We start from the raw sequence: 26,160 nt of genomic DNA on the forward strand, positions 1-26,160 counted from the left end.
ATGAAGTATTTTAATAATTACTTTTTAATTACATTCATTTTGACTTAGAAATTTAACAAAGACGTATTTATTATAATTATAATAAGAATATTATAAATTTATTAAAATAGTCTTTACAACTTTCGTTTATTCTTAATCTTACATGAAGAATTTAATATACGCATCTTTCTATTATATCTGCATAAGCTTCCAAAAAATGTAAGTAGAATCTTTAGACTTTAAAATCACGATAAATATTGTTTAATAATTTATTCGTTTTATTTTTTAGGTACGAAGAGGATACCAGTTAGAAAAAATCGTGTGATGTTTCATTAAAATTAATTTGCTCTTTATAAGATGCGTATACGAGATAAATGTGTGTGTATGTATTATATATATATTATATATTAAAATTATGTAAATGTGTTAATGTTTATAAAACCGATTTTAAGTAAATGCAACAATTAATTGAACAAAAAAAAAAAAGAATTACAATTAATTAATTTAAAGTAAAAAATTTTGGTATCCATTTATATGATTATATATTGTAAGATATTATTTGCATCCATTGCAAGGAAAGTTTGATCATATATTTGATAAAGACTAAAATGCATTATATTATTAATTTATAATTATTAAAAAATCAATGAAGTAAGATACTTTGTATATACACTTTTAAATTATCACAGAATAGATTAATAATAAAATAATTTTTGAACAATAAAAATAAAAATGTCATCTTTATGTAAAAATTAACATCTATGTGAATTATATAACTTATTAATTAATTAATTTCTGTCAAACTTAATTTGAAATTTTATTTATATATATATTACGTGTAATGAAATACCATTTCTATTCCCATTTACACAATTGTTTATACGCACACATTTATACGAAATAAATATTATAGATTTTATGTAATAAAAATTATCAAATATTTTATAATCAACAGAATAAATATAGTACCTAGTAATATCTTTATATGGATATTACTAATTATTTCTATATTATTTATGAAAAGCTTTGTTCAGGGAGAAAGAAAGAGAGAGAAAGAGAGAGAGAGAGAGAGAGAGAGAGAGAGAGAGAGAGAGTACAGCTAATGCTATACCAAAAAATATTTAATACTGAGTTTTGGATATTAACGTAGTTCGTCAATCTGTTTAATGTTTTTTGAGGAGGCGAAAGTAAGATTGTAAAAAAAAAACAATCAAAGTTAATACCATTTATAAACAAAAATATATTGAAATTAGTTTCGATAATATAAACATAATACTAGTTTATATTTAATCAAACTTGCCTAATTAGTAAAATAAAAATATTTTTTACATATTAAACTATCTACTATGTAAATTTCACAATAATCAGATTAGTAAGACTGTGTATATAGTGTATAGTTTTTTTTTTAACGAATCAGTCCTAATATATAGAAAATAACAATATATTTGTATTATTATGGGAAGCACAAATATTATCTTTTAACGAATATTATATGGAATATTATAAACTACATTTTTATATTTTATCAAGGGAATGCTTATTTCTTATTTCAGAGAAAGCTTAAAAATAAAAATTAGCTTTTTTCATAAAATGTTATTAAAACTGAAAAAATACCGAAACGGATGTTACACACAATTATTAATAAAAACTAATCAAATTATAAAAATTTAACAACAACTACAAATAGTACGTAAATGATATGATGAATTATTAAAGATGAAAAATTATATATATTATTGACTAATTAATCGAATTTTTGTTTTAGGTCGCAGACCTTCTGTTTACAAGGACCTAACAACCAATTAATTTTCATCAGGATAAAAAATGAGTTTGAGATGCAACAAGAACCGCAACAGCAACAAATTGTTGCTCCACAGCAACAGCAACCATTGCTAGTTTTGCCACAATCTCAGGAGGAACAGGAACAATCGTATTTACTATTAGAACAGTCACATCAGCAACCATTGTTAATGATGGAACATATACAAAGTCAAGAAAAATCGCAGCAGCGGCTTTTAGTATTACAACAACCACAAGAGCAAAAATTGATATTACAATCGGAACAGCATTCTGAATTAATATTGCAATCGTCGGAGCAGCGACAGAAGCAACAAGAAATTAATGAATTAGATTCTCCTCAAGACCCTCTTCGTATTTTCGTACCTGTTATACCTGTAATGGAATCGCAGAGAAAAATCAAAAATATTAAATTGAATACCTTGAAATCGTTAAAAATTCCAAAATCTCAAAAAATTGTTAAACTTCAAGTACCTCCTATCATTAAAGAGCTTCAATTGAAACAAGAAACCTTAAAAATCGAAGATCCTTTAATGCATCAAGATTATCTCTCAACGCAGATTGGATCGACAACGGTTGACGAACTAACTTTTATGCAAGAACTGCCTTCTACCTCGGATGAAGTTCCTTTAGCAACTTGTAAAGCCATTAATACTGATGACGATGACAATGATTATCAAGACAATGATTATAAAGACGAGGTGAGCGAGGACATGAAGGAAATTTACACCCGAATAGATTACGGCGGTTACCAGTGCAATATTTGTCAATTAACGAGACTAGATCGGCGCAGTATGCTTTTTCACATATCTGGCCAGCACAGTCATTTGCGGCCTTTCAAATGTAATTCTTGTGATAAAACTTTTAAACGTAAGTACTCCTTGAAAGTTCACGAATTGTCGCACAACCTTAAGAACGCTGTCGAAACTTATCCTTGCGAAAAGTGCAATTATCGTACACCCAATAAAGTGTCCCTACGTTATCACTATTATCGGGTGCATACGAATGAATTTCGCTTCACATGCGAACATTGTGGGAAGCGCTTTAAGGTTAAGCGAGAATTAGCGGATCATCTGGTAACACACAGCGGCATCCAGCATATGTGTGACATATGTGGAAAATTATACAGAGGTGAGCATTTATTACGTGCTCATCGTAGACTACATCTAGATCTATATAAATTTCAATGTCTAATGTGTAAGAAGAAATTGGCTACGGAGGAGGGTTTGTCCAATCATATGAAATTGCATAATAGGACGTACGAATGCGATGAATGTGGGATGAAATTTCCTAGCAAATATAATCTTATTAAACACAGAAATGTACATACGAGGGAGCAAGCCTTTCCATGCCCCGAGTGCGGGAAGGTTTTCGCCGATCAACCCACGCAAAAGGTTCACTCGCTTATTCACGCCGGTCTTAAGCCCTACAGATGTAATGTTTGTGGTCTAGGATTTACTCAAAGAACGCCGATGATGCTCCATTGGAGGAAGAAACATCCTGGAGAAACCGATCCGCCTCCGCCGGTAATTTTGAAGAACATCCTAAAGAGTATCGAGGAACAAAATGGAAAGAAAACGGAACAAAGAAAATAATGCTACCAAGTGTACTGGGAAAAAAGCTTTGTTTGTGATAGCTTCAGTGATTTAATTATTAAAAATGGAGAATATTAATTTTTAGTTAATTGGAGAAAATTAAGTCTTGGTATTTTTTTTTTGTTTTTTTTTTTGTTTTTTTTTTTTTTGTTTTATTTTTACTATTCTTATAATAAACTAATTGATCTAATATTTACATTACTTTATTATTGTCAAATGAATGTTATTATACGCAAAGAGATAGATAGTTAATTATTTTGTTATATAAAACATTTTTCTTGTATATTGATGTGAGACGAAAGTGAAACAATCAAGTGAACATTTTGTGCAGGGGGCAGCACGTGGCATGCAAGCGTGCCATGCATTCAAATGAATGTGTGTTTGTTTGTTTGTTTGTGTGTGCGTGCGCGTGTGCATATGTGTATGCATATGTATATTTGCATATACACCATCTGAATATATTGCCAATTTTTTACAATTAATTAATAGTCATTGGATTTGGCTTAACGACCATTTTGTATGCTTACCTATCCAACATATCAATCGATTTTCTATTGCATGCAGATGTAAAAAAAATTATATCGGTGGAAGGAATCACTATTTAAGAAGGAAGGTGTGTAGATAACTTTTTCTTTTGTTATTAAAAGTAATTAGTTTATTTAAGATAAAAATTATATCTCCATGTATATAATTTTAAATTTCATTAAAAATAAATTATATTTTGTAGAATACATCAGTTCTTAATAATTTGAATATTATTACTTATTAGTGGATGAAATATTATTTGTTATCAAAACAATAAGTTTTAATGCAAAGGAAAATTGCAGCACTAAAAAGAAACGATGTTTACAGATGCCTATCGTGTATCGCAATCAAGTGTATCTTCGGGATTCTATTTTATTATTTTTATTTGTGAAATAAGTCACGGTTTAATAGTTAAATTTTAGAATTTAGTTTATATTTCTGCATTTAATACTCTGTCATGCATTTAAATAGCACATTAAAATAAGGTTAGAATTACTGTTATTATAAAGAAAAGTTAGAAAAAAAAGAAAAAACAAGTCTGTATTACGTGACAACAAAAAATAAAACTGCTTTTTTTTATTTATTTATTTTATTTTCTTTGTGTACGTGAAGTATTGGAAAAAGGTATTATCTACATACTTATTATGGATTATTTAGTAAAAAAATTTAATTAATAAATAGACTAAAATATACATATTGAAATTGAAAATAAACGTTTTAATAATTTTTATTGAGTTTATTTAGTCAAAAAAATATACAACAACCCACATTATAAAGTATTTTGATTTTGACTCTACGATTTTCTTTTATTTGTCTTTTTTTTCTTTTCTTTTCTTGTCTATCTTATTTGTTTGTTGTAAAAATGAATGAAAAAGCTTTTCTTACTTAAAGCAGCCTTTAAAGTATATCTCAGTGATAAAATAAATTTTAAAAATGTATTGGTATTTTAATATACAATTTGTGAAATCTCTTCAACTAGTATATCTTCACTTTTTAAATTCTATTTAACATAAGTATGACGTTATTTAACGTCCTATTTCATTGTGAAAATTATCTATTTCGCGGCTAATTAAATTAGACACGATATGCAACATCGCGAAGTCCGTTCAACGTCTACGACGACGAAATCCTCTGGTATGCCTACCGCAGTTGGAGAGAAAAGTTGCAGAAGCGAAGAAGCATCGTCGACGTTTTCTACATTTGTTCGGGCATTAGAAGTTTGTGCCAGGTGCTCTCCAAGTATTTGGATTAATTTAATAATATCTCATTATTATATTATTTTCTCAAAAGAGTCTTTTGTCTTTTCAATTTTTCATAGCGATTAATATTTTAATTAATAAACTGTGCGTAGCTTTTTAGAATAAACGTTCTATCATAATACAAAGCTTCGTAGATGAAGATTTTTAATAGAGCCTAAAGCTGCATTACTAATAGTTTTAATTTTAATTTCTGTTAAATTTTAATATTTGTGTTTAATATTTTTTTTGTTCGCTTGTTGTTGTTTCTTTCAAAGATATGCAAGTAAGTATTGAAATCTTGGATGGAATGATTCGTATGTTAAATGTATTGTTATTTGCACGTTACAGGGAGCCAGTAAAATCTATCGATCTTTCCATACCCGTTGATGGTATAACCTGTAGGTCATCGAATCGGAGTAAGTCCCTCGCAAAAGAAGCAGATATCGACAAACCTAGAAATCTGTCCGCAATTCGAAAGTATATCCTAAATAATTCGCCGGATAAAATCCATATGAATGATACATCCGAGGAAGACACGGAAGATCTCATGTCCAAGCTGTCGGTATATAAATTAATGTCCGGGGGTAATTATGGATGCGAACTCTGTAGTGCCAAAAATATTCCAACGATCGTGGAGAAAAAGGCACTGATGGTGCGTCATTTGTTGCGCGCTCATACACAATGCCATAATTACGAATGTTCGAGCTGCTCGGTTACGTTCAAGAAGAAGTCTCGGCTAAAGTCTCATTGCGACACAGAGCATCGCCAAGCCGACGACAAGAAGCTGTTCGAGTGCGCGAAATGCGAGCACAGAAGTAAGGACGAAGATCTTCTGAGGCTCCATGCATTGAGAAAGCACGCGTCCGTCTATAGCTACGTCTGCAAATGTTGCGCCAAGTGTTTCAAAACGTGGAGGGCAAAAAACGAGCACGAGAAAATGGAAGAGAGGAGTCGGAATTCGGGGGAGCCCAAGCCCACTTACGTCTGCGATATGTGCAACGATATTTTGAAAACGAAGCAAGAGCTCATTATACATCTCAAGGAAATTCACTCGGAGAATTTTTATAAAAATGTACGTATTGCTAGAGGGTGGGAGGAGGGTGGGCGTTACATTTGAAGTTTAAATATCAAGTTACGTAGAAGCCGTATGCAATAGCTGGCACGTTAAACTAAGTAATTACGAAAAGCGGCGCTCTCCTCGCTCTTTCTCAGTTATTTCGCGGTCGACAGGCAAAGCAAAAAATTAAGACGATTAGCGATCGAAGCAAGATCGACTTTCATATTCTTCGAAAGACAATCGAATTTTAACGAGTCGTGAATTATATTCGATAGATTTATCATTCCCATCATTCGATCTGCGCTTCGTTATAAAAAGTAATTTTTCCATTACGGGCTGCGGCACGAGAAAATTAACCGTGATCGTCCGTGCGGCACTAAATTATATCGTAGTAATCGGACACAAATATATGCATATATGCGTGCGTGTGTGTATACATGTATATATATACATATATATACATACATACATATATACATATATATATATATATATATGTGCATGTGTGTATGCATGTATGTATGTATGTATGCGCGTACGTATGTGCGTGTAATTTAAGGTTGCCCGTAGAAACGCTCGCTACCGACACGCGGTAATGACAGCGACTTATCGAAGCGAAATATTGGAAGCCTCGACAAAACATACGAATGCTTGCTTCATCGTAGGGCGTGAAGATTCTCCGAAACTGCAAGCACTGTAACAAGCTCTTCATGTCCCGGAACTCCTTGCGCGAGCACTTGCCCAACCACGAGAAGTCCTTCGCGAGCGTCCCGAGATGGGGCTGCATCGCCGCTTCCCTCCCGGAGGGCCACGCTTGCGAGATATGCGGCAAGCGGCTCTCCAGTAAGGATCACCTGAAGAAGCACTGGCGCGTTCATAGCGGCGAGCGGCCCTACGTCTGCCAGGAGTGCGGGCAGGCCTTCGCCCTGCGCACTACTATGCGCATCCACGCGCTCTCGCATCGGGGCGTCAAACCTTACGTTTGTGAGCTTTGCGGGCTCGGCTATTCCCAGAGGTCGGCGCTTATGACCCATTGGAAGAGCAAACACAGGGGATTGCCTGCGCCCCCTCCGATCGAGATACACCATTACTTTGACAAAGAGGGCAAAGTTATGGCATCACGTAAGTCCAGCCGAATGATAAGAGCTGCGTAGAAATGTCTATGTTTTTTATTTCTGAGGGAGATTGGGGATTTAGCCGTTCAGCCGTCACTGGCCTATGATTATTATACGTTGTTGTTGTTGTCCATGTCCTTGCCCTTGTCGTCGACGTCATCGTTGTCGTTGTTGTCGTTGTTGCTGTTATCGTCGTCGTTATCATTATCGTCGTTGTCGTTGTCGTCGCTGTGGTCATTGCCGTTATCCTCGTCGCCGTCGTTGTTGTCGTTGACGTCATTGTTAATATCATTATTGTTAACCGTATTGCTGTTATTATTTTTTCATTATTGATATAATTACAATTACATATTATTGCTTTCAAAAATGCAAAATTTCATTTCGAGCTCTATTATTCTCGGTTTTATTATTTTCTTTATTACTATTCTGTTACTGTTATTTTAATTGGTAATATAGTTATATTATAGAAACTTGCAATAACGTTTAACAAAATTTTATTAACGAATTGCTGCTTGATACTCCAACTTATTATTTATTTTGTTTTTTGTTTTTTAAAAATAGCAATACTTTTAAACTTTTTAACTTTATAATTGCTTAAAATAAATATTATCTTCATTGGACCGTGACTGTTGAATGTACATTTCTACGACTTGAGCTCCTCTTGCTATGATAATTTAACATTTTCATTTTTGCTAATGGCAATTATTTGTTTCAGATTAACCAGAATTACTCTCGGAAGATACGAGGATTTTCCTTTTATTCTACGTGCTTATTTTTCAAACAAGAACTCTAAATACAATATTTTAAAAAACTCGTGAAAATGTTTCGTTCGTAGATTTGTCTATGTTTCATACTTTACTTATCGTTTATAATATTAAATTCATTTTAATTTATTTTATATATGCGCACCTTTGCACTAATAAATTGATAAAATAATTTATTACGCAATGAGTGCCAATAATTGTTGCCTGTGTAGTATTAAGTGAAAAAATAAATAGCTTAAAACATTCTTAAATACTAATAATTTAGCTCCTCTCATTGTTATAATCCTCAATTAACAAATACTAACAAATACATAAAAAAAAAAAAAAAAAAAAAAAAAAAAAAAAAATCTTTTACGTCGTGACTATGTTAATTAACGAATTGAATTTATGTTTTAGGAAAGACTTTGGACGTTGGTTCAGGAAACAAAGCACCGTATCCAGGATAAGAGTGCGAACGGCATCGGAGCTTACCCACTCGAATTCGCTCAAACGCGAGCAGAACTCTGGTAAACTAACAACCAGAGTTATGCCAAAAAAGCTCGTAAAGCCAACGTCCAAGAAAAAGAGTTTGATTTCGTCGAGAATAACTAAGGAAAATATCGTCGATCACGACTCTCTAATTATCGAATCTTCGTTAAAGAGCACAAAACGAGAAATGGCCTCTTGCTCAGCCGAAACACAAGATAATTTGCGATTAAGTGTTATGGAAGAGTCTACACCCTTGATGTATAAAAAACTAAAGGGCGGGGGTTTCGGTTGTAAAATTTGCCATCAAAAGTATAGCCATAGGTACAAGGTCAAACAGCATATAAAAATGAAGCACGGACCGCGCGAACTTTTCAAGTGCCCCGAGTGCTCCAAGACCTTCAAATCCAAGTATCAATTCAACATGCATTTGAATCAACATCGCGACAATTGCAGTGATTATCTCTTCTGCTGCGACAAATGCGACTACAGAGCGAAATCTAAACACTACCTTAAAACTCACGAAATACGAAAGCATACGACCGAGTACAATTTCGAATGCGATCATTGCGGTAAGCGCTTTAAAATGAAAATGGATCTCAAGTTCCACTTGGGCACCCACGGAGCTTCGCAGCACATGTGCGACGCATGCGGACGGATGTACACCAGCCAAGACTCGCTCTATAAACACCGGCGAGTGGTACATCTTAACGACTATAAGTTCCAGTGTCATATCTGCCATCAGAAGCTACTGACGCAAGAGAATTTTAATAGCCACATGGAGTCGCACAAGAATCTTCACAGTTGCGACGAGTGCGACTTGAAATTCACGAAAAAGTATTATGTAACGAGGCATAAGAAACGAGTGCACAAAGTGGAGAAGACCAATCTCTGTCCTGTGTGTGGCAAAGCCTTTGTCTGCATGGCGACTCTCAGAGTCCATTATCTGACCCATGCAAAGGTCAAACCCTACATGTGTAATGTTTGTGGCTTTAGTTTTACTCAGCGCTCGTCGATGATGCTGCACTGGAAGAGGAAGCATCCGGATGCGGAAGAGCCACCACCGCCTGTGATACTGACCAACTTCTTCGATGCCATACAGTCTGAAGTAAACAAGCTCGTCGAAACAACCACGGATTTCCCTCCAAATGAATCCTGCCAATCTGGAACGACTGCCGTCTAGTTTTTCGCATTGTTACTTAAACGTTTATCAAAGGGCTGAGCATAATCTTATATCTTGTGATTACCATCTCAAAAATTAGTTTTTCTTCGCCGTGAGTGAAATACCCTATTATTTGCATAGAATTTTCTTGAATTAATTTATAGAAAACAAATTATAAATAAACGTGTTGTGATATTTAATAATATCAGTTTATAATTTGGTGTATATAAACGATAGGATTAAAAAGGCTTGCAAGCTTTTCATTCTAAGTAGAGGATTGGATAATTTAAATATTTAGAATGAATAATGATAATATTGACGGAGTACTTAAAAAATTTATTAAATGAAAAACAATCATTCCAATTTTCAACTTTCAACAGTTATGATACAAACATATGACTACAAATCTGCTTATCCATCACAATGATCTCTCTCGTATTTAAAGGATGAAAAATTTCTTTTAACGAACGATCAATTATTCTTTTATTAAATTAAAGATTACTCAATTAGTAATTTTTTAATAGCCTAACATATAAATAAAATTATGATGTTTGTAAAAAAATTTATAAATATTTTTCTCATTTTTTTTTAACTGTACATTGTAAACAAAACTTTTAAATAGCATTCACAATGCAATTTGTATATACATGAAAATTATTATCAAAATTGTTATATCGTATTGATTAAAAAGCAATCTATTAGTTTAATTACAAATGATATTTTCTGCATTAATATCCCAAAACTCTTGAAAAGTATTGTAAAATTTATCAATTGGTTTTCCCTCTTTTTGTTATAGTTTTTGTAGGAAATAAATATTTATAAAAATTATTTCGGTAACATGTAGTAATATTGAAGATATCGAATCTTCTAACTTCTCAGAGACTGCATATATGAATTATATATAATTCACATACACTTTCTAAGTATTTATTTTTATTAAGTATTGAAAGTAATATAATGTTAAAATAGAATTATTCGTTGGCTTTGTACTTTACCTTTTTTTTTTGTTTAATATGTTTAACTTATTTTTTTTACTTCTATAAGATTAAAAGATACCTGTTCGATTAAGTGTCTATATGTTACGTACAGTAAAATTTATATTAAATTAGCATTGAAAATGTTTAAATTTAAACCGTTTTTCTTTTTAAGTTATAAAATGTATTTAATTATAAAATAATTCTGAAATACTCACATTTTAAATGTAAAAAAATTTTTCAATAAAATCTTTGAAATTTTAATAATACGAGTGTTTGATATAAACAAGACAATGCTCATACATCTAACAGATTTATTTCAGAAGAATTTATTAGTTATAATAATAGTTTTGTATGCAGCATGTATGGAATTCTTGGTGTATCGACATTGAAAGTTAAGCAAATATTTTTATATTTCACACGTTGTTTATACGAATTTATTATCACTAATATTTATTATTCTTATTGTAGGATAATTCATCTTTAAGATCCACAGTCAAGAGGAAATAAAAGCGATGCAAGTTTTGGAAGAAAAAGTGTAATAAAGTAGTAGAAAATTTCTTTAAGAAATTTTAAACTAGTGTAAATTTATTTAAAATACCTAACAAATTATTGTACAAAAATTATATTAATAATACTAGTGCAAGCAGATAACGCATATTCGTTTTGGTAGTTACAAAATTGAAGTTATATTCTCGAAAGTTGTATTCACGAATATGACAATGTTCGTGACTAAGAAAAACAATGGATTTTACAGAAAACTTAAATTCTAATTGAATTTATAGTTGCTTTGTAGATTCTAAAATTAAAACTTATTTTGAAGGCAGAAGACACTGGATGAGTATAGACGTTTCTAAAGATATTGGAAAGTGTTGACTTAATGTGCAAACCGAACATTCGTGTGAGACATAATGTTTATGTGTTATGAATTTTGTTTTTAACCAAATATAATTACAATATGAATATCGATAGCAATAATATTTATGTAAAGCTTCTAATATTGTTAAATATTTTTTTAAATATTCATTGCATGACAGTTTTCACTAAATGATCGTCACATATTGATATATTGAATTAGTCTAATATTCATAATAAGTTAAATAATAATTCTAATAGTTATTATCAAGTGTAATAATAAATTAATCACTAAATTTTATTTAAACGATAAAATATAAAATTTCCTTGTTACTATTTAAATGTTTTAAACATTGGTATAAACTTCTAAAAGTTCTATACACAGTCTTCCTATTTCATACTTATTATATTTATATTTGATATTTTATACATAATCACTAATTAATTATTCATTGAATATAATATATATGGGGCATCTTACAAATATTTTTACGTAAAAATTGTTGTTATGATAGAAGCTTTTGCATTTTTGTTCTTTATTAATTACTAATTTTAAACATTTATAAGTGCATATTAGAATTTTTAATTCCTTAAGAAGTGTTCGGAGGTGGATTTTCATATTTTGAATTTTCATATTGATATATATATATATATATATATATATATATATTTCTTGCTTTGTATATTTACTTTGTTACAATTAACATTGATCATAAATTTATATACTTATTTGTGAGAATGTGAGTTTCACAAAATTTAGCTATATTTCCTATAAGAAAAAATATTTGATGAACATGTATACCCAAAGTCTTATGCTCGATTAGATTTTAAGATAATGAAATAATACTTTAAAGCCTAATATTTTTATTTTTATTTATTAGAGCCTCGATTTCTATAAGTTGCATGAGAGTTCTTTGAAGTCCTGAATAATTTATATATCAGTTCTTTTTTATAACTACGTAATTACGTATATTATATCTTTAAATATTATTTCTTATTGAAATAATGGCTTATAGTACTTTTGCTAATTCTAGGTAATATACAAAAAAGTGTATATTATAAATCTAGCATATTCGAAAGATATAATTGAATCAAGTTTACATTTTTTTTTTTTTTATAGTTGAAGCATAATTATAGCTTTCGAACAAAAAATACCCCATAGATACAAAGAAAACAAAATATCCATAAGTAATGTGCAGAGTAAGTAGTGATCGGCTGGTGTTTTCTTCGCATGACTGTTTTGTACTAATCCCATCTTTTTGGTTTGTTTAAGGTACATCGTCGAAGCTGCCAATACCACAATCGCGTCTAGTTCCAGCATGAAGTGCCCTTCCACGTCATCCTCGATGACCCTTTACCAAATATCTTACATTAATGGAAAACCTTCATATTCTCTTGTACCCATAAAACCGAAATCCGCACAGCCAGTGACGAACAGCGATGCAAAATCTTCAAAGTGCAAATTGCTCTCGTGTGAAGAATGCGGCTTAAAGTTCGCAACCGAAGTACGTCTTAATTGGCATCGTTCAACTCATGATCCATTGAAACAACGTAAGGCCGGCAGAAAGCAATCAAAGTCTGCAAAGCATCGTTACGAAGATACAGAGATTGTGGTGCTCAGTAGATCGCCAAAACACAGCTCGAAATCCTTCGTAGAAGCTGTCGAAGCTGCTAATATTATAGGGGAGGAGGAGGAGGAGGAGGAGGAGGAAGAAGAAGAAGAGGAGGAGGAGGAGGAAGAGGAAGAGGAGGAGGAGGAGGAGGAGGAGGAGTAAATATCGGGACGGAATGCAAAGCGTGACTTCTTCAACTGAACGTGTATTTACGAGCATCGACAGCCTGATCAGCAAAATTCAACCCTCGATAACAGAATACTTACCTTCATTTGTCCGTCGTGTGAATTTAGCACATCTACTCGGAGCATCATGATCGAGCACTTCACCACGACGCACTGCTTCAAGGCGACTCATTTTAAAATTGAAACCGAAGAGCAGCAGATCCCCGAGGACGGCGAAGACCAGACCGACTCGGTGGTCCAGCAACTCGAATCGATCGAATTGACCTGCTCGAAATGTGGTTTCTCGAGTACCAATCAGGATGACATCGACTTCCATACCTGCCTCCCGTCCCAAGAACAAATGTTCTCCTGCCATCTATGCACCTACGAATGTCTCACACGTACGGGCCTGCAAAGTCACATTACGCGGAAGCATAAGCCAAGATCCGAGGGCGAGCCGCGTAGCTACGAATGCGACGCTTGTGACTTTAAATGCGCTAATAAAAATACACTGTACTCGCACAAAAGAAAGCATCGAGCGGGAAAAGTTGAAACGACGACGGAGGACGAGTTGAGCTACTTTTGCAACGAATGCGACTTCTCGGCCAAGAGAAAAGGATCGCTCTACTTGCACATACAGAGGCGACATAAGGGTGCCAGTGACATGAAGCAGTCGCAGACACGACCGAACTTTTACAGCTGCGACCAATGTGACTATACCAATAAGAATAAGTACGAGATGAAGGTGCACGTGATAAGAAAGCACACCAACGAGTACAATCACGAATGCGAGACGTGCGGTAAGAAGTACAAGATACGAGGCGATCTCACTAATCATATAAGATTTCAACACCGCGAGCAACCAATTATTTGTGACGTATGTGGAAAAACGTGCGGTAATAGTAATTCCCTCTATGTGCATCAGAAATTCGCCCACTATAAAGCCGAATTCGAGTGTCCGATATGTCACAGGCGAATGGTGAGTCAAGCGAATCTTGACGAGCACATTCTCAAGCAGCACGAGCAGAGAGAGGATGCCGTGTGCGAAGAATGTGGCAAGACGTTCTCGAGACAGAGTAGACTAAAAATACACATGCGCATTCACTCAGGTGTCAAACCGCATTCGTGTAAGATATGCGGAAAGGCATTTAGCAGGAAAACGGCTCTTAGGCAGCATCTATTAATACACACAGGCCAGAGGCCTTACGTCTGCGATATTTGCGGTAAAGCTTTCACTCAGAAGCCGGGCCTGATCAGTCACAGGAAAAGCCATCCAGGATTGCATCCGCCTTTGCCTAGAGTCACTATTGACCATGTACTTTCTGAATTATTGACTGATGAATCATAAAGACATTGAGAGGATATTATTATTCCGATCATCTAGAGTTCGAAATATTTCATTGTTCAAAATGTAAGACAAGCGGTGGACTGTTCCTTTTTGAAAATTATTTAGAAAGCTATTATTTTGATATTAAGTCGATTAAGATTTATTGAACAAACAGTATTCTTTTTTTTCATGACTTGATTTCTGATATATTGATTTGTCATTAATAATTTATTTTTCATCAATAATAATAATAATAATAATAATAATAATATACAATAATAAACAATAATAACAACAACAATAACAAAAATAATAACAACAACAATAACAACAATAATAACAATAATTAATAATAATAAACATGATAATGACAAATTCAATGATAATTTTCTTTATAACGTTAGTCTTATTATTTTTCTCTTATTGTACTTAAAGTTTTAAATTTTGATAATTTTATTAGTTTAGACATTCTATTTTTCTGATAAAGTATTATATTACCTGGTAAATAAACAATTAATGCGAATCCAATTTATGCTTTGAATTATCAATAATACTGCAACGAAATTCACTAAAACGTCAGCTTAAAATTAATCTAAATTGCTTGGCTATTTTTATTAGATTTGATAATATTGTCTACCATAATAAAATGATTTTTATTGCTTTGTTATTTATTGAGTGAGAGTAAAACCTAAATTAAACAATAAGTATCTTATTTTCGGCTAATTAAAAACAATAGAGATTTTTATTTTCATATTTTTATTATACATTGTATAATCTCATTTAAAATGACATTTTTTCCGTAAAAAATTTGATAAATGCAACGTGTGTTTTATTTATTTTAGAATTCTTTTGCCGTAAAAATGTTTTCCACTATAGAATGTTATGCAATTATTATGAAAAATATCTATTGAAATTTTATTGCCAAAGATTATGTTACATTGAAAACAATATATATCAAGTCAAGTTTATTTTATTGCAAAAAAAAAAAAAAACTAAATAAATCAGCCACTTGAAAAATTAATACTATTTGATATTCGTATTAATTATAAAATCGTCATATGATTCCTCCAAAGTCCTATTTCTTAATGAGCATGTATAAAAATTTTTGTAAATAGAATTGAATAGTATTTGCAAAGAAAGCGATAATATACTGCTTTATATACGCTTATGAATCAACAAATTGATCCGACTATCGAATAATCATCGAGTAAAAAAAAACGATTAAACAGATTTATTGTATGATGATAGTTTTTAGAAACTTCAATTGACATTGAAAACGTTTCGAAACTACAACAGATATTTATAAAATTTTAATATTTTTTTTTGTTTTTTTTTTTTTTTTTTAATCAATCCATTTGTCCATGTATTTGTATTTAATTTAAGAAAAAACTTGAATTATTACACGAAAAGTATATAATGAAAGAGTAAAAATTATATTTTTACGTAATCAGAATATGATGAATTAATTGTCTTGTACATAGCTACGATTATTATAAGAAAATCGTGTACTATAATTTCTGTAAGCCGAGCTAAGGAATTACAATTTAAAAATTTATATTACGAAATTCTGTGAAAATTGTAAAAATTGGTTTAAAAATATAACGTTTAAAACTAAAATATTCAGCACATATTTTACGATCCTTTCTTATTATATTAACTGTAATATATCTAGATATATATATATATATATATATATATATATATGCCCTATGATAATTTAAGCAGTTTTACAATAATTACTGTGTAGATCAATCCAGTACATAATTCCCTTGGATTTAGGTAATAAAATAAAAATGCAAAACCCTTGGAAACCATACAGCATTGATCGTATAATAAAATATTGACACATTACTAACATAAAATGTTCCAATCATAGTTACTATAACTTTATTAATATTTCTGTATGTTTTATATTTGCTAAATTGCAAGTTTATACAACATACAACATACACAGATATAATACTTGGTAATGGAAATAAGTTTAATTTAAGTACGCAAAGCCAATACAAAATAAAAAATAAAGAAAAAATAACATAATAATCAGACTACACCGTATGGTATTAGAATACTCTCCATTTGATCAATTTAGATAGAAAGTCGATTACAGCAGTTCAGCGAAAACTTCTTATTCATTCCAAATATCCAAATAAATAATCTCCTATATTTATTTCCAGTTTTAAATAAGTCCTACGTCGATATTTATAATGCCATCGATGCTGTATGGTCTATACTTGCACGTTAAACCATCATTAATCGAATGATTTTCTTTAATTTTCAGGATTCAATTAAAAGGCGTTAATCGACTCGTCTTCCACAAGAAACTCGTGAAAATCAATCCTTGGCAACTCATTGACGCCGAAGGTAACGTGATTCGCGCTAGTGTATCGCCCTTAGTTCAAGTAAAAATTGAACCGTCCGAGATAATAGCGACTAACGACTTCGAGGAAGTTTGGATCGACGGCACTGATCACGCAGCCACCACTGACGCTATTATCCCCAAAACTGGCAATGACATTATCGTTTACATGTGCGGCGTATGTAAAACATATTTTTCCTCGAAGCGTATGCTCGAGAAGCACAAAATGCTGGTCCACGATGAGGCGCTTAAGGAGCAACAGTCGAATCCCTCTTCCAGCGAAGGGAAGCGGATATTTTACGCGGGCTATCATAAGGTGAAGAGTGGCCAATACGTTTGCAACTATTGCCCCTTCCGTTCGTTCGCGCGCACAAGCGTCTCGTCGCACACGTTACGCAAGCACGCATCGCTTATGAAAACCAATGTCGATACGAAAGTTGCCCGAAGCAAACTCGAGGACGATGATAGCGCAGCTCTCAAGATCGAGACGTTGGAAGACGATAACGAGGACTCGTGGCCGATGGAGTTCGTGGAGGAGCCGGAGGAGGAGAACAAATCCGAGAGCGAGGAGGCTCCCGCGAGTAAAGCGCGCACCTGCCCGTATTGCTCGTTCGCGACAGCGAATAGCTCAACTTTCCACTCGCACGTTAAAAGAAAGCACCGCAATAATTACCTCGAATCCATCGGCAAGAGTCCGTCGCTCGAGACCGGACTCGCGAGGCCGGACGCCCAGGAATGTAAGTCCCAGCGTTGTAACTACGCGACTGTAAAGCGCGCTGCATCGCGCACTCACGCGTCACAAAGGCACAAATCATCGGACGAGCCGATTAAAGGCGAGGCGAGCGAGAGGACGAAGAAGCAAAGTGCCGAGGAGGAAAGTACGAAGGTTGTCGACAGAGCCGAGGATCTGGGGCAAGACGAAGCCGCCGAGAGGATTGATCCCGCGAAGAATAATAGCTCTCCTTTGGAGAATGAAACGACCGATGGGGCGGGCGAGGTTGAGGGGTCGACAGTAGCGCAGGAGGAAGCCCGACCGCGCGAGATCGAGACAACGCGAAAATCACGAAAATGTTCGTTTTGTCCCTTCGAGTCATGGATTCGCTCGACCATGCAGTCGCACGTGGCGCGTTATCACTGCGGCGAATACACGTCCGCCAATGTGACACGCCGCCGTGTCCTACAATTGCCGGCAATAATAAGCGGTCGCAGACTGCCCAATGCCCAATTGTATACCGGCTACGCTTGTCACTATTGCACGTTCGTCGCGGCCACAGTGGCGAGCATCAATTCGCACACGGGCCGCGAGCATCAGGGCCAAAGACAGCCGATCAAGGAGGTTCCAGTGACCGAGTACGACTGCGACCAGTGCGACTACAAGTCGAGAAATCGTCGGAACATGCAGCTCCACGTAAAGCGCTGCCACACCGCCCAGGCCAACGCCGAGGGTATGTTCGCCTGTCACGCCTGCTCGTACGAGACTTTGTCGCGTATGGGCCTCAAAAGGCATATATCCATTAAGCACAACAAGTCGCGGAGGGACATTAACGCGAAGGAGAACTACCACGAGTGCGAGCAGTGCGACTTCAAATGCCTTAATGGTAAAACGATGGATTGGCACAAGAGGCAGCATAGCGCGCCACCGAATGCCGAGGACGACGGCAACAGCTATTTTTGTAACGACTGTGATTTTTCCACGTGGACGAAAGGGCAGCTATATTTGCACATCAAGCGAAAGCACAGGGACGCGGAGGGCAATAGCCGAGAGAACGAGCCCGAGCAGCCAGACCATTTGTTTGCCTGCGAGCAGTGCGACTACACGAGCAAGAATAAGCACGTGATGAAGGTGCACGTGATAAGGAAGCACACGAACGATTACAATCACGAGTGCGAGATATGCGGTAAAAAGTATAAGATCAAGGCCGACCTGACCAATCACATACGCTTTCAGCACCGGGAGCAACCGATTATCTGCGACGTCTGCGGCAAGACCTGCAGGAACAGCAATCTCCTATACTTGCACCAAAAGTTCGCTCACTACAAGCCGGAATTCGAGTGCCCAACGTGCCACAGGCGAATGGTGAGCCAAGCCAACCTGGACGACCATATACTCAAGCAGCACGAGCAGAGGGAGGATGCCGTGTGCGAGGAGTGCGGCAAAAAGTTCACGAAACAAGCTCGACTTAAGATACACATGAGGATACACACGGGCGTCAAACCCTACACGTGTAAGGTCTGCCTCAAGGCCTTCGCCAGGAGGAACGGACTCAGGCAGCATCTGCTGATTCATACGGGCCAGAGGCCATACATTTGCGACATTTGCGGCAAGAGTTTTACTCAGAAGACGGGACTCATATGCCATAGGAAGAGCCATCCTGGATCGCATCCACCTCTGCCCAGAGTCACGATAGATCATGTTTTATCAGATCTGCTGAACGAGGAGTGTTGAGCTAAAGCAGCAAATTCGTGGCACCGCGAAATTTATTGCACATTTAATTGCTAGTGAGAGAAGCTTCATCTTACGTTTGTTTGGCAAGTTTAATTAGAATTATACGCACGTAAAGTGAGACGAGAGTTTGATTAGTCTTTAGTCGTCAATAACTAAGCAAGGAAATCAGTGAAACTTGAAAAAAAAAAATACCATAAAAAATCAAAAAAATAAAAACAAAAAACAAAAAACAAAACAAAATACGAACAAATACAACAAAGATAGATAACTATGTAAGAAGCAATAAGTCAAATTATTATTGTAGTGTTAATTTTTAATTTTTAATTTTTATATTTATATATGTGGAATTTGTGTTGCAAAATTGTTATTTTACTTATTATTTTAATTAATGTAATGCATGTGAGCATCGTCTTAAAGCTTATTCAGAGTTTCAACGTTTGTTCAACGTCGTAAATTTTTGCAAAAGGAAAAGAAAATGTTAAAATTGAAAGCGGCAAAATTTTTTAATATTTTGAAGTCATAATATGGAAAATTAATTTTTTCATTCTTTAAAGTAAATTTTTCTAAACGTACTACTCAAGTGATATTGGAACAAACGTTAAAATGCTGACTGAATTTTTGATTTTAACAAACTTTCATCACAAATTGAAGGATTTCTAAAAGTAGTACGCTTTATTTTGCTGATTTAAAAAATTTTTCAAAAATCCAAACAAATTCCTTGTCTCTGTCTCATTTAATTATGATTTTCAATATTCGCAAGCTTAGTACAATTGTCGGTTATGATTATCAATAATGTTTTCTGAAACATCAGATACTAATTTCTTCTTCTAAATAATTGTTGATATTCGAGATAACTGACTTATTGTATTTATTATGTATTTGATTTAAATTTCTGTCCTTTTGTTGAAATTTATAATCTTTCGTATAATATTTACGTACATAACTTTTATTAACCGTATTAATTGAAGTTGTTGCTTTTGCAATGAAAAACTTCATTTTAAATACTTGATTAGAGCTGACCTTTTTTTTTATTGTTTTATATAATTGTATATGACTTGTTTTAATGGAAATTGAATTGAAACATCGCAACGCATCTACATTTACTAATTCGAACCGTCATTCATTCAAATATATCGAGTAAAAAAATGCTATTCTTAAATTTAAATCATAAACTATGCAAGATAATATTAATTTAAATTAAATAAGATATTAGTAATTAGGAATTACGATTATAAAAATTCTTATATTTGCTGTATGTAATCTTGGGTTTTTTTTTTTTTTTTTTTTGAAAAAATTGCAAAGAATATACGAAAAGTGCATATATTTTAACTAAACAACACAATTTCTTGTGAGAAGAAGAGAAATTCAGTGTATCAAAAATTTTTATACAATATAAATTTCAGAAAATATAATTTAAGATAAAACTGACTCTTATATTAAAAATTAAATTAAATATAATAAGCTACAAAGAATTTGAAATTTAAACGTCAAGTTTCTGACTAATAGCTTAAGCATGTGACAGTTATAATTTTGTATGGAAATAAAAGTTCATACCTCTACACTAATAATTTATATATATATATATATATATATATATATATATATATAAAAGAATGAAGAAATAAACACGAACGATATTGAAATTACAAGAATTTTGATATAAATTTATATCTTTCCTTTATACAAATCGATTGTTAAAATAATACGTATATTATACCTCATATTAAGTACTAAGAAATCACAAAGCATAACGCACTTTTGTAAACTATGTAAAAAATGCACTTGTGTCAGAATAAATACGTTTAAATGTATTTAAATTTTATTTTAAAAGTTTTTAATGAAGAGCTGCAAACCTTGTTTCATTTGCCTTATTTTATTATCCATCTACTGTAATAAAAACAACTTTATTGTTTCTCACACAAAGAACAATATTTATTAGAAAAATCATTTTTTTTCCATTGGGATCATTTTCTTTTTAGTGGTTTTACGTAATGTAAAGCTTTTAATCAATACTGCCGATTACCTAGACAATGATATTTAAAAACTATATGTTAAAACATAACCCTTTGGTGATGGAGAGGTTGAGAAACCAATTAATAGCGAATCTATCTCGATTTCGATTAAATTGAACTTAGCTCTAATTCTAATGTCCAAGCAACATTTATAATTATTTATACTGCATGCAAAGTACTTACAATACCATTGACAAATCTTAATGATGTATAATAAATGTTTAAGCACTATTCAAGAAAAAGGTATGTAAATGTACATGATTTTCTTAAGGCGATATTTTTAAGGATTGCATAAATAATGTTTTTATATAATCATGGTAATAATAATAATAATAATAATAGGATGCATACCGAATTGTAGATTGTAATCAAGCTTCGTGTAAGATATTTTGTAAAACCATATTACGAAGAATAGTTAAAAATAATTTGAATAAGTAATTTTATAGGAAAATTGAATAGAAATATTATTAATTATATTTTATCGTTTTGTGATAATTATAATTACTGTCACTTAAATCACGGCTTACATTATTTTAATTTACATATTCGTCGATGTCTTTTTTTTTCTTCGTTATTTTTGGTTTTCTTTTTTCATTCTTATTTTCAATTTGGCGCATTTTCAATCATGCTATAGAATATATTTTTAAATTTATCTTCTGTCTTGCAAGATTTACTTTCAGAATTTCTTTGATAATCAATTCTTACGAAAATCCTAATAATAATGAATATATGTTCATTTTGCTAAAAAATTATCGTCGAATTTAAGAATGAAATGAATCCAATTTTCATGGTCGTCGCTAATTAACGTCAACTAATCAATGATTTTCAACGTCATGTGAAGTTGTTATCACTGCTATAAGGTCAAAAATCTCATAATTCATTATACTAATCAAGAATTTTTCTTATTGCAGGGACCAGGAGAGCGATTATACAGACTGCATACAATACGGGCCTCTACAGACAATCGACGAGGACACTTTATACGATACCATTGTGCCTACGATAAGTAATTTAACGAAATCCGAAATTCTTGACGTACCTAATTTTATCGACGATTTCGAGGAGGTTTCGATCGACGGACGCTCGTCGACGTCTGTCCCGATAACCGACATCGACAGCTCAACGGAGACACTATTTACATGTAAACCCTGCAAAATCTATTTCCCGATAGAAGATATGTTTGACAAGCACATGAGTATGGTCCACAGAAGAGATATGTTGCCGGTGGAGAGAAAGAGAAGAAAAACGAAAAGTATCCTTGAGCGACTGAAGGAGAAAGCTGGTGGTTATCGTAAGAATAAGCACGAGCTGTATGTGTGTAATTATTGCTCGTACGCATCGAATGTTCAGTCGCAAGTGTCTTCGCACGTGGCGCGTAAACACGGAAATATCAGAAAATCTGTTGCCGTCCGCACGCAAACAGTTACCGTGGCAATCGAGCCTGCACATTTGGATGTAAAGGATGAGCCCTTGGAAATGGTGGATGATGAATCGAAAGACGAAATCGCACTGCTGAAAGAGGATGAAGAAATATTCGACTCGGACGTGGCAATTATGACCGAGGAGATCGAAGAACTGGATGAGAAGGATGTAGGAATTATCGACGAAGACGATATAGAAATTCATACGGACGTGGAATTTCTCAATGTCGACGATTACGACATCCTGCTGGACCAACATGATAAACCAGCGACTATCCCGAAAAGAAAATTGTACAATTGCCCGCACTGCGAGTTCCAAGCGACGAGGAGATCATTCATGAACGCGCACTTGACTCAAGAGCACAATAGCGAATGGAAAGAAGCTGTGAGCCAGCAAGATAATTCGGCGAGCAACGAGATTACCAAGCAATACGTACCGGCAATTCGCAATCACGCCTGCTATTACTGCCATTTCGCTGCCACGACGAGATCTACCTTGAACGCTCACACCCGCCGGAAACACCCCGGCTACCTCCAGCCAATTAAATCCCGCAAGCAGCCGCCCATGGAGATGCACTGCGACGAGTGCGATTTTTCAACCACCGATCGTCACAAGATGCAGATGCACATCGAGCGCAAACACGTGACCGAGTGCCGCTACACTTGCGAGTACTGTGGCAAGAAGTTCAAAGTCAAATGCGACCTCACCTCCCACATACGCTTCCAACATTTCAGGACACCAACCGTGTGCGACGTGTGCGGCAAGATCTGCAGCAACAGCAATGCCCTGCGAGTGCATCAGAAGCGCGAGCACTATAAGCCCGACTTCGAGTGCAGCATATGTAAAAGACGAATGGTATCGCAGGAGAATCTTGACGAGCACATCCAGCGTCAGCACGAGCAGAGAACGAAATTCATCTGCGAGCAGTGTGGCAAGATCTTCGATCAGCAGAACAAGCTGAGGCAGCACGCGATGACGCACACGGGGGAGCGACCGCACAATTGCCACGTGTGCGGCAAATCGTTCGCGAGAAGGGCCGTATTTCGGCAGCATTTGCTCATCCACACGGGCCAAAGACCATACGTATGCGACATTTGCGGCAAGAGCTTTACCCAGAAGCCGGGGCTTATTTGCCATAGAAAGATGCATCCAGGTGATAAGCCACCGCTGCCCGTCGTTTATATTGATCATATATTAGATAAGTTTGTGCAGAAAACGGACGACAACAACGACATTTAAGCGAGATCGTCTGTCTCGTTGTGCTTAACACGCTTGCCCTTCACGATTTTCACTCTCGATAAAACATTTCCTCTATTTCTTCAACTACTCAATATTTTTAATTTGCCGACTTGTTGTGGATTTTAATTAACTTGAAAAGCATTCGCTGCAATTCGCTTTTTGCATCCATCAAGATCATTAGTATGAAATATGCGGTTTTCTCAAGAGGCTGAGTGAAAATCATCAATCATTTAAATCCTTCAAATTCGATGAGCAATGAATTCGTTCGTAGTAACAAGAAAATCGCAGTGTAATTTAAGAATCGAAAATTAGCAATTCGATTACAGAATATTGATATAGAATATTAGATTATTTTAATATTAACAAATGGTGTGTAATTAAAAATTATTTTACAATAGAATTATCGATTTATCCTGTTTCCCATATACAATTTCGATTTTTTGTAATTCAGTATTTTAAACATTGACATTAAAAAATCTTTACAACTATTTAAACATTTAAACTGCTATATAATAAGTCGATCGAAGAATCTTATTGACTAGTGAAATTTCCTTAATGTACAAAGTTAAAAATGTATATGACATAAGCAAGTATTAGTAATAATTTAATTTCAATAATAGCAACCTCTGTCTATAAATGCATTTCATACATCTTTATTTTTATACAATACATGCAATTTTTCAGCAGTTTAAGCAATGTCAAGTTACATTTTATAAAATGCAAACTATAGTTTTGTCATTTTCTTTTTATAGTAAAAATAGAAGGAAATTTCTTCTTTTAATGGTTATTATTGTAATTGTTAGTATTGACCCCTTATTGATGTTAAATTATTTTTTAACAAAATTATTTACACATTTATCAATTAATGTTCATTCAAATAAAATAGAATTTATAATTTATAGTTTTTAAAATTATAACTATGTTTTATGTAATTTTTATCGATTTATAATTTATATTAAACGATAAAACATATTTTCTGTAATTTTATTCACTATCAGATTGAACAATATTATAAAAATTTTTTATGACAAAAGCATTTTTTAATTTTCTAATAATAATTATTATTTTTATTGTTATTATTATTATTATTATTATTATTATTATTATTATTATTATTTTAAGTGTGATTCTTAATAAGTATATTACCTTTTGGACTACGTAGAATTTCTAAGAGCAGCATAGCCCTTCTATCAACACCATTTTTTCTACTCTCCATTTAAAAAGAAATGACTAATTTCAAAATATATATTTCCATTGGACAGCTGTTTAGAAAAATTATTGTCAGATAGTGAAAGTATTGTAATAAATATAATAATTTACTTCATTATTATGCACTGGTAGTCATGAATAAAGCAATGTAAAATGTAAAAGTTCATTCCGACACATTTGACTCAGAAATTATTTGATTGAATGTGCGTGTATACGTATAATTATAAAAATATGTTACATTACAATCAATTAGAAAATGTTACAATAAAAAAAAAAAAAAAAAAAAAAAAAAGGAAAAAAAAAAAAAAAATAGGAAAGAGAAGAAAAAAATTGAAATCTGTATGACTTTAATGGAAAGATAATTTGTAATACTATAAAGAAATATTGTCTCATAAAGCTTATTAATTTATTTATAATATATTTAAAACATTTATTTTTATATAATTCACATTATTATTATGATGATTATAAACTTAATTTCGACGTTTATCATTTTCTGTAATTGAAATTATTATAACTATAGATGTGCTTACTTTGATAAATTTTAGTTTATTAAATTTAATTTCCATTTTAAGATATTAAATTTACGATTATTAAAAAAAAAACCGAGAGTTACTGAACCACTGTTTATAGTAACTGTTTATGATAAAATTTATAAAAGCTAAATTTATGCTAACATGGAAATTACGTTGATATCGTTTTATTTACTTAATTTCTAATTCAATAAAAATACGATTTGTATAATTATTGAAAACTAAAAAAACAAATTGCGATTTAATGTTAATACAATATATTTTCTTGTTATTTTCATTTAATTATAAATTGAAAATATAATTGTAATTTCGT

At 33.3% G+C, this 26,160-nt stretch overlaps 5 protein-coding genes across 6 annotated transcripts in view; all 5 read left to right on the forward strand.

The window, feature by feature from the left end:
- Positions 1–26,160, forward strand: part of LOC105365624 (zinc finger protein 845) — a 74,797-nt gene that overhangs the window by 42,005 nt on the left and 6,632 nt on the right. The gene's annotated exons all lie outside the window — the stretch shown is intronic.
- On the forward strand, positions 5,581–8,591 carry LOC105365594 (zinc finger protein 415-like). Of its 2 annotated transcripts, none has more exons than XM_011503804.1 (3): positions 5,581–6,206; positions 6,857–7,313; positions 8,467–8,591. In XM_011503804.1, the coding sequence occupies exons 1-3, from the start codon at positions 5,646–5,648 to the stop codon at positions 8,514–8,516; spliced, it is 1,068 nt and encodes a 355-aa protein (XP_011502106.1). In that variant the 5' UTR covers positions 5,581–5,645; the 3' UTR covers positions 8,517–8,591. The 2 variants fall into 2 exon arrangements, with proteins under 2 accessions (XP_011502106.1, XP_011502107.1); XM_011503805.1 differs by lacking the exon at positions 8,467–8,591 and adding an exon at positions 8,022–8,273.
- LOC105365593 (zinc finger protein 761-like) lies at positions 13,379–14,764 on the forward strand. The gene has a single exon (XM_011503803.1). It carries the CDS (start codon positions 13,452–13,454, stop codon positions 14,649–14,651), a length of 1,200 nt encoding a protein of 399 aa, XP_011502105.1. The 5' UTR covers positions 13,379–13,451; the 3' UTR covers positions 14,652–14,764.
- On the forward strand, positions 17,971–19,727 carry LOC105365592 (zinc finger protein 32-like). Its single transcript, XM_011503802.1, has one exon. The coding sequence runs from the start codon at positions 18,095–18,097 to the stop codon at positions 19,430–19,432; it is 1,338 nt and encodes a 445-aa protein (XP_011502104.1). The 5' UTR covers positions 17,971–18,094; the 3' UTR covers positions 19,433–19,727.
- On the forward strand, positions 19,685–24,245 carry LOC105365591 (zinc finger protein 846-like). Its single transcript, XM_011503800.1, has 2 exons — positions 19,685–19,704; positions 22,356–24,245. Coding segments are annotated over exons 1-2 (1,752 nt in total). The 5' UTR covers positions 19,685–19,702; the 3' UTR covers positions 24,106–24,245.

This window comes from Ceratosolen solmsi, unplaced genomic scaffold (assembly GCF_000503995.2).
Source record: "Ceratosolen solmsi marchali unplaced genomic scaffold, CerSol_1.0 scaffold48, whole genome shotgun sequence".
NCBI lineage: Eukaryota > Metazoa > Arthropoda > Insecta > Hymenoptera > Agaonidae > Ceratosolen > Ceratosolen solmsi.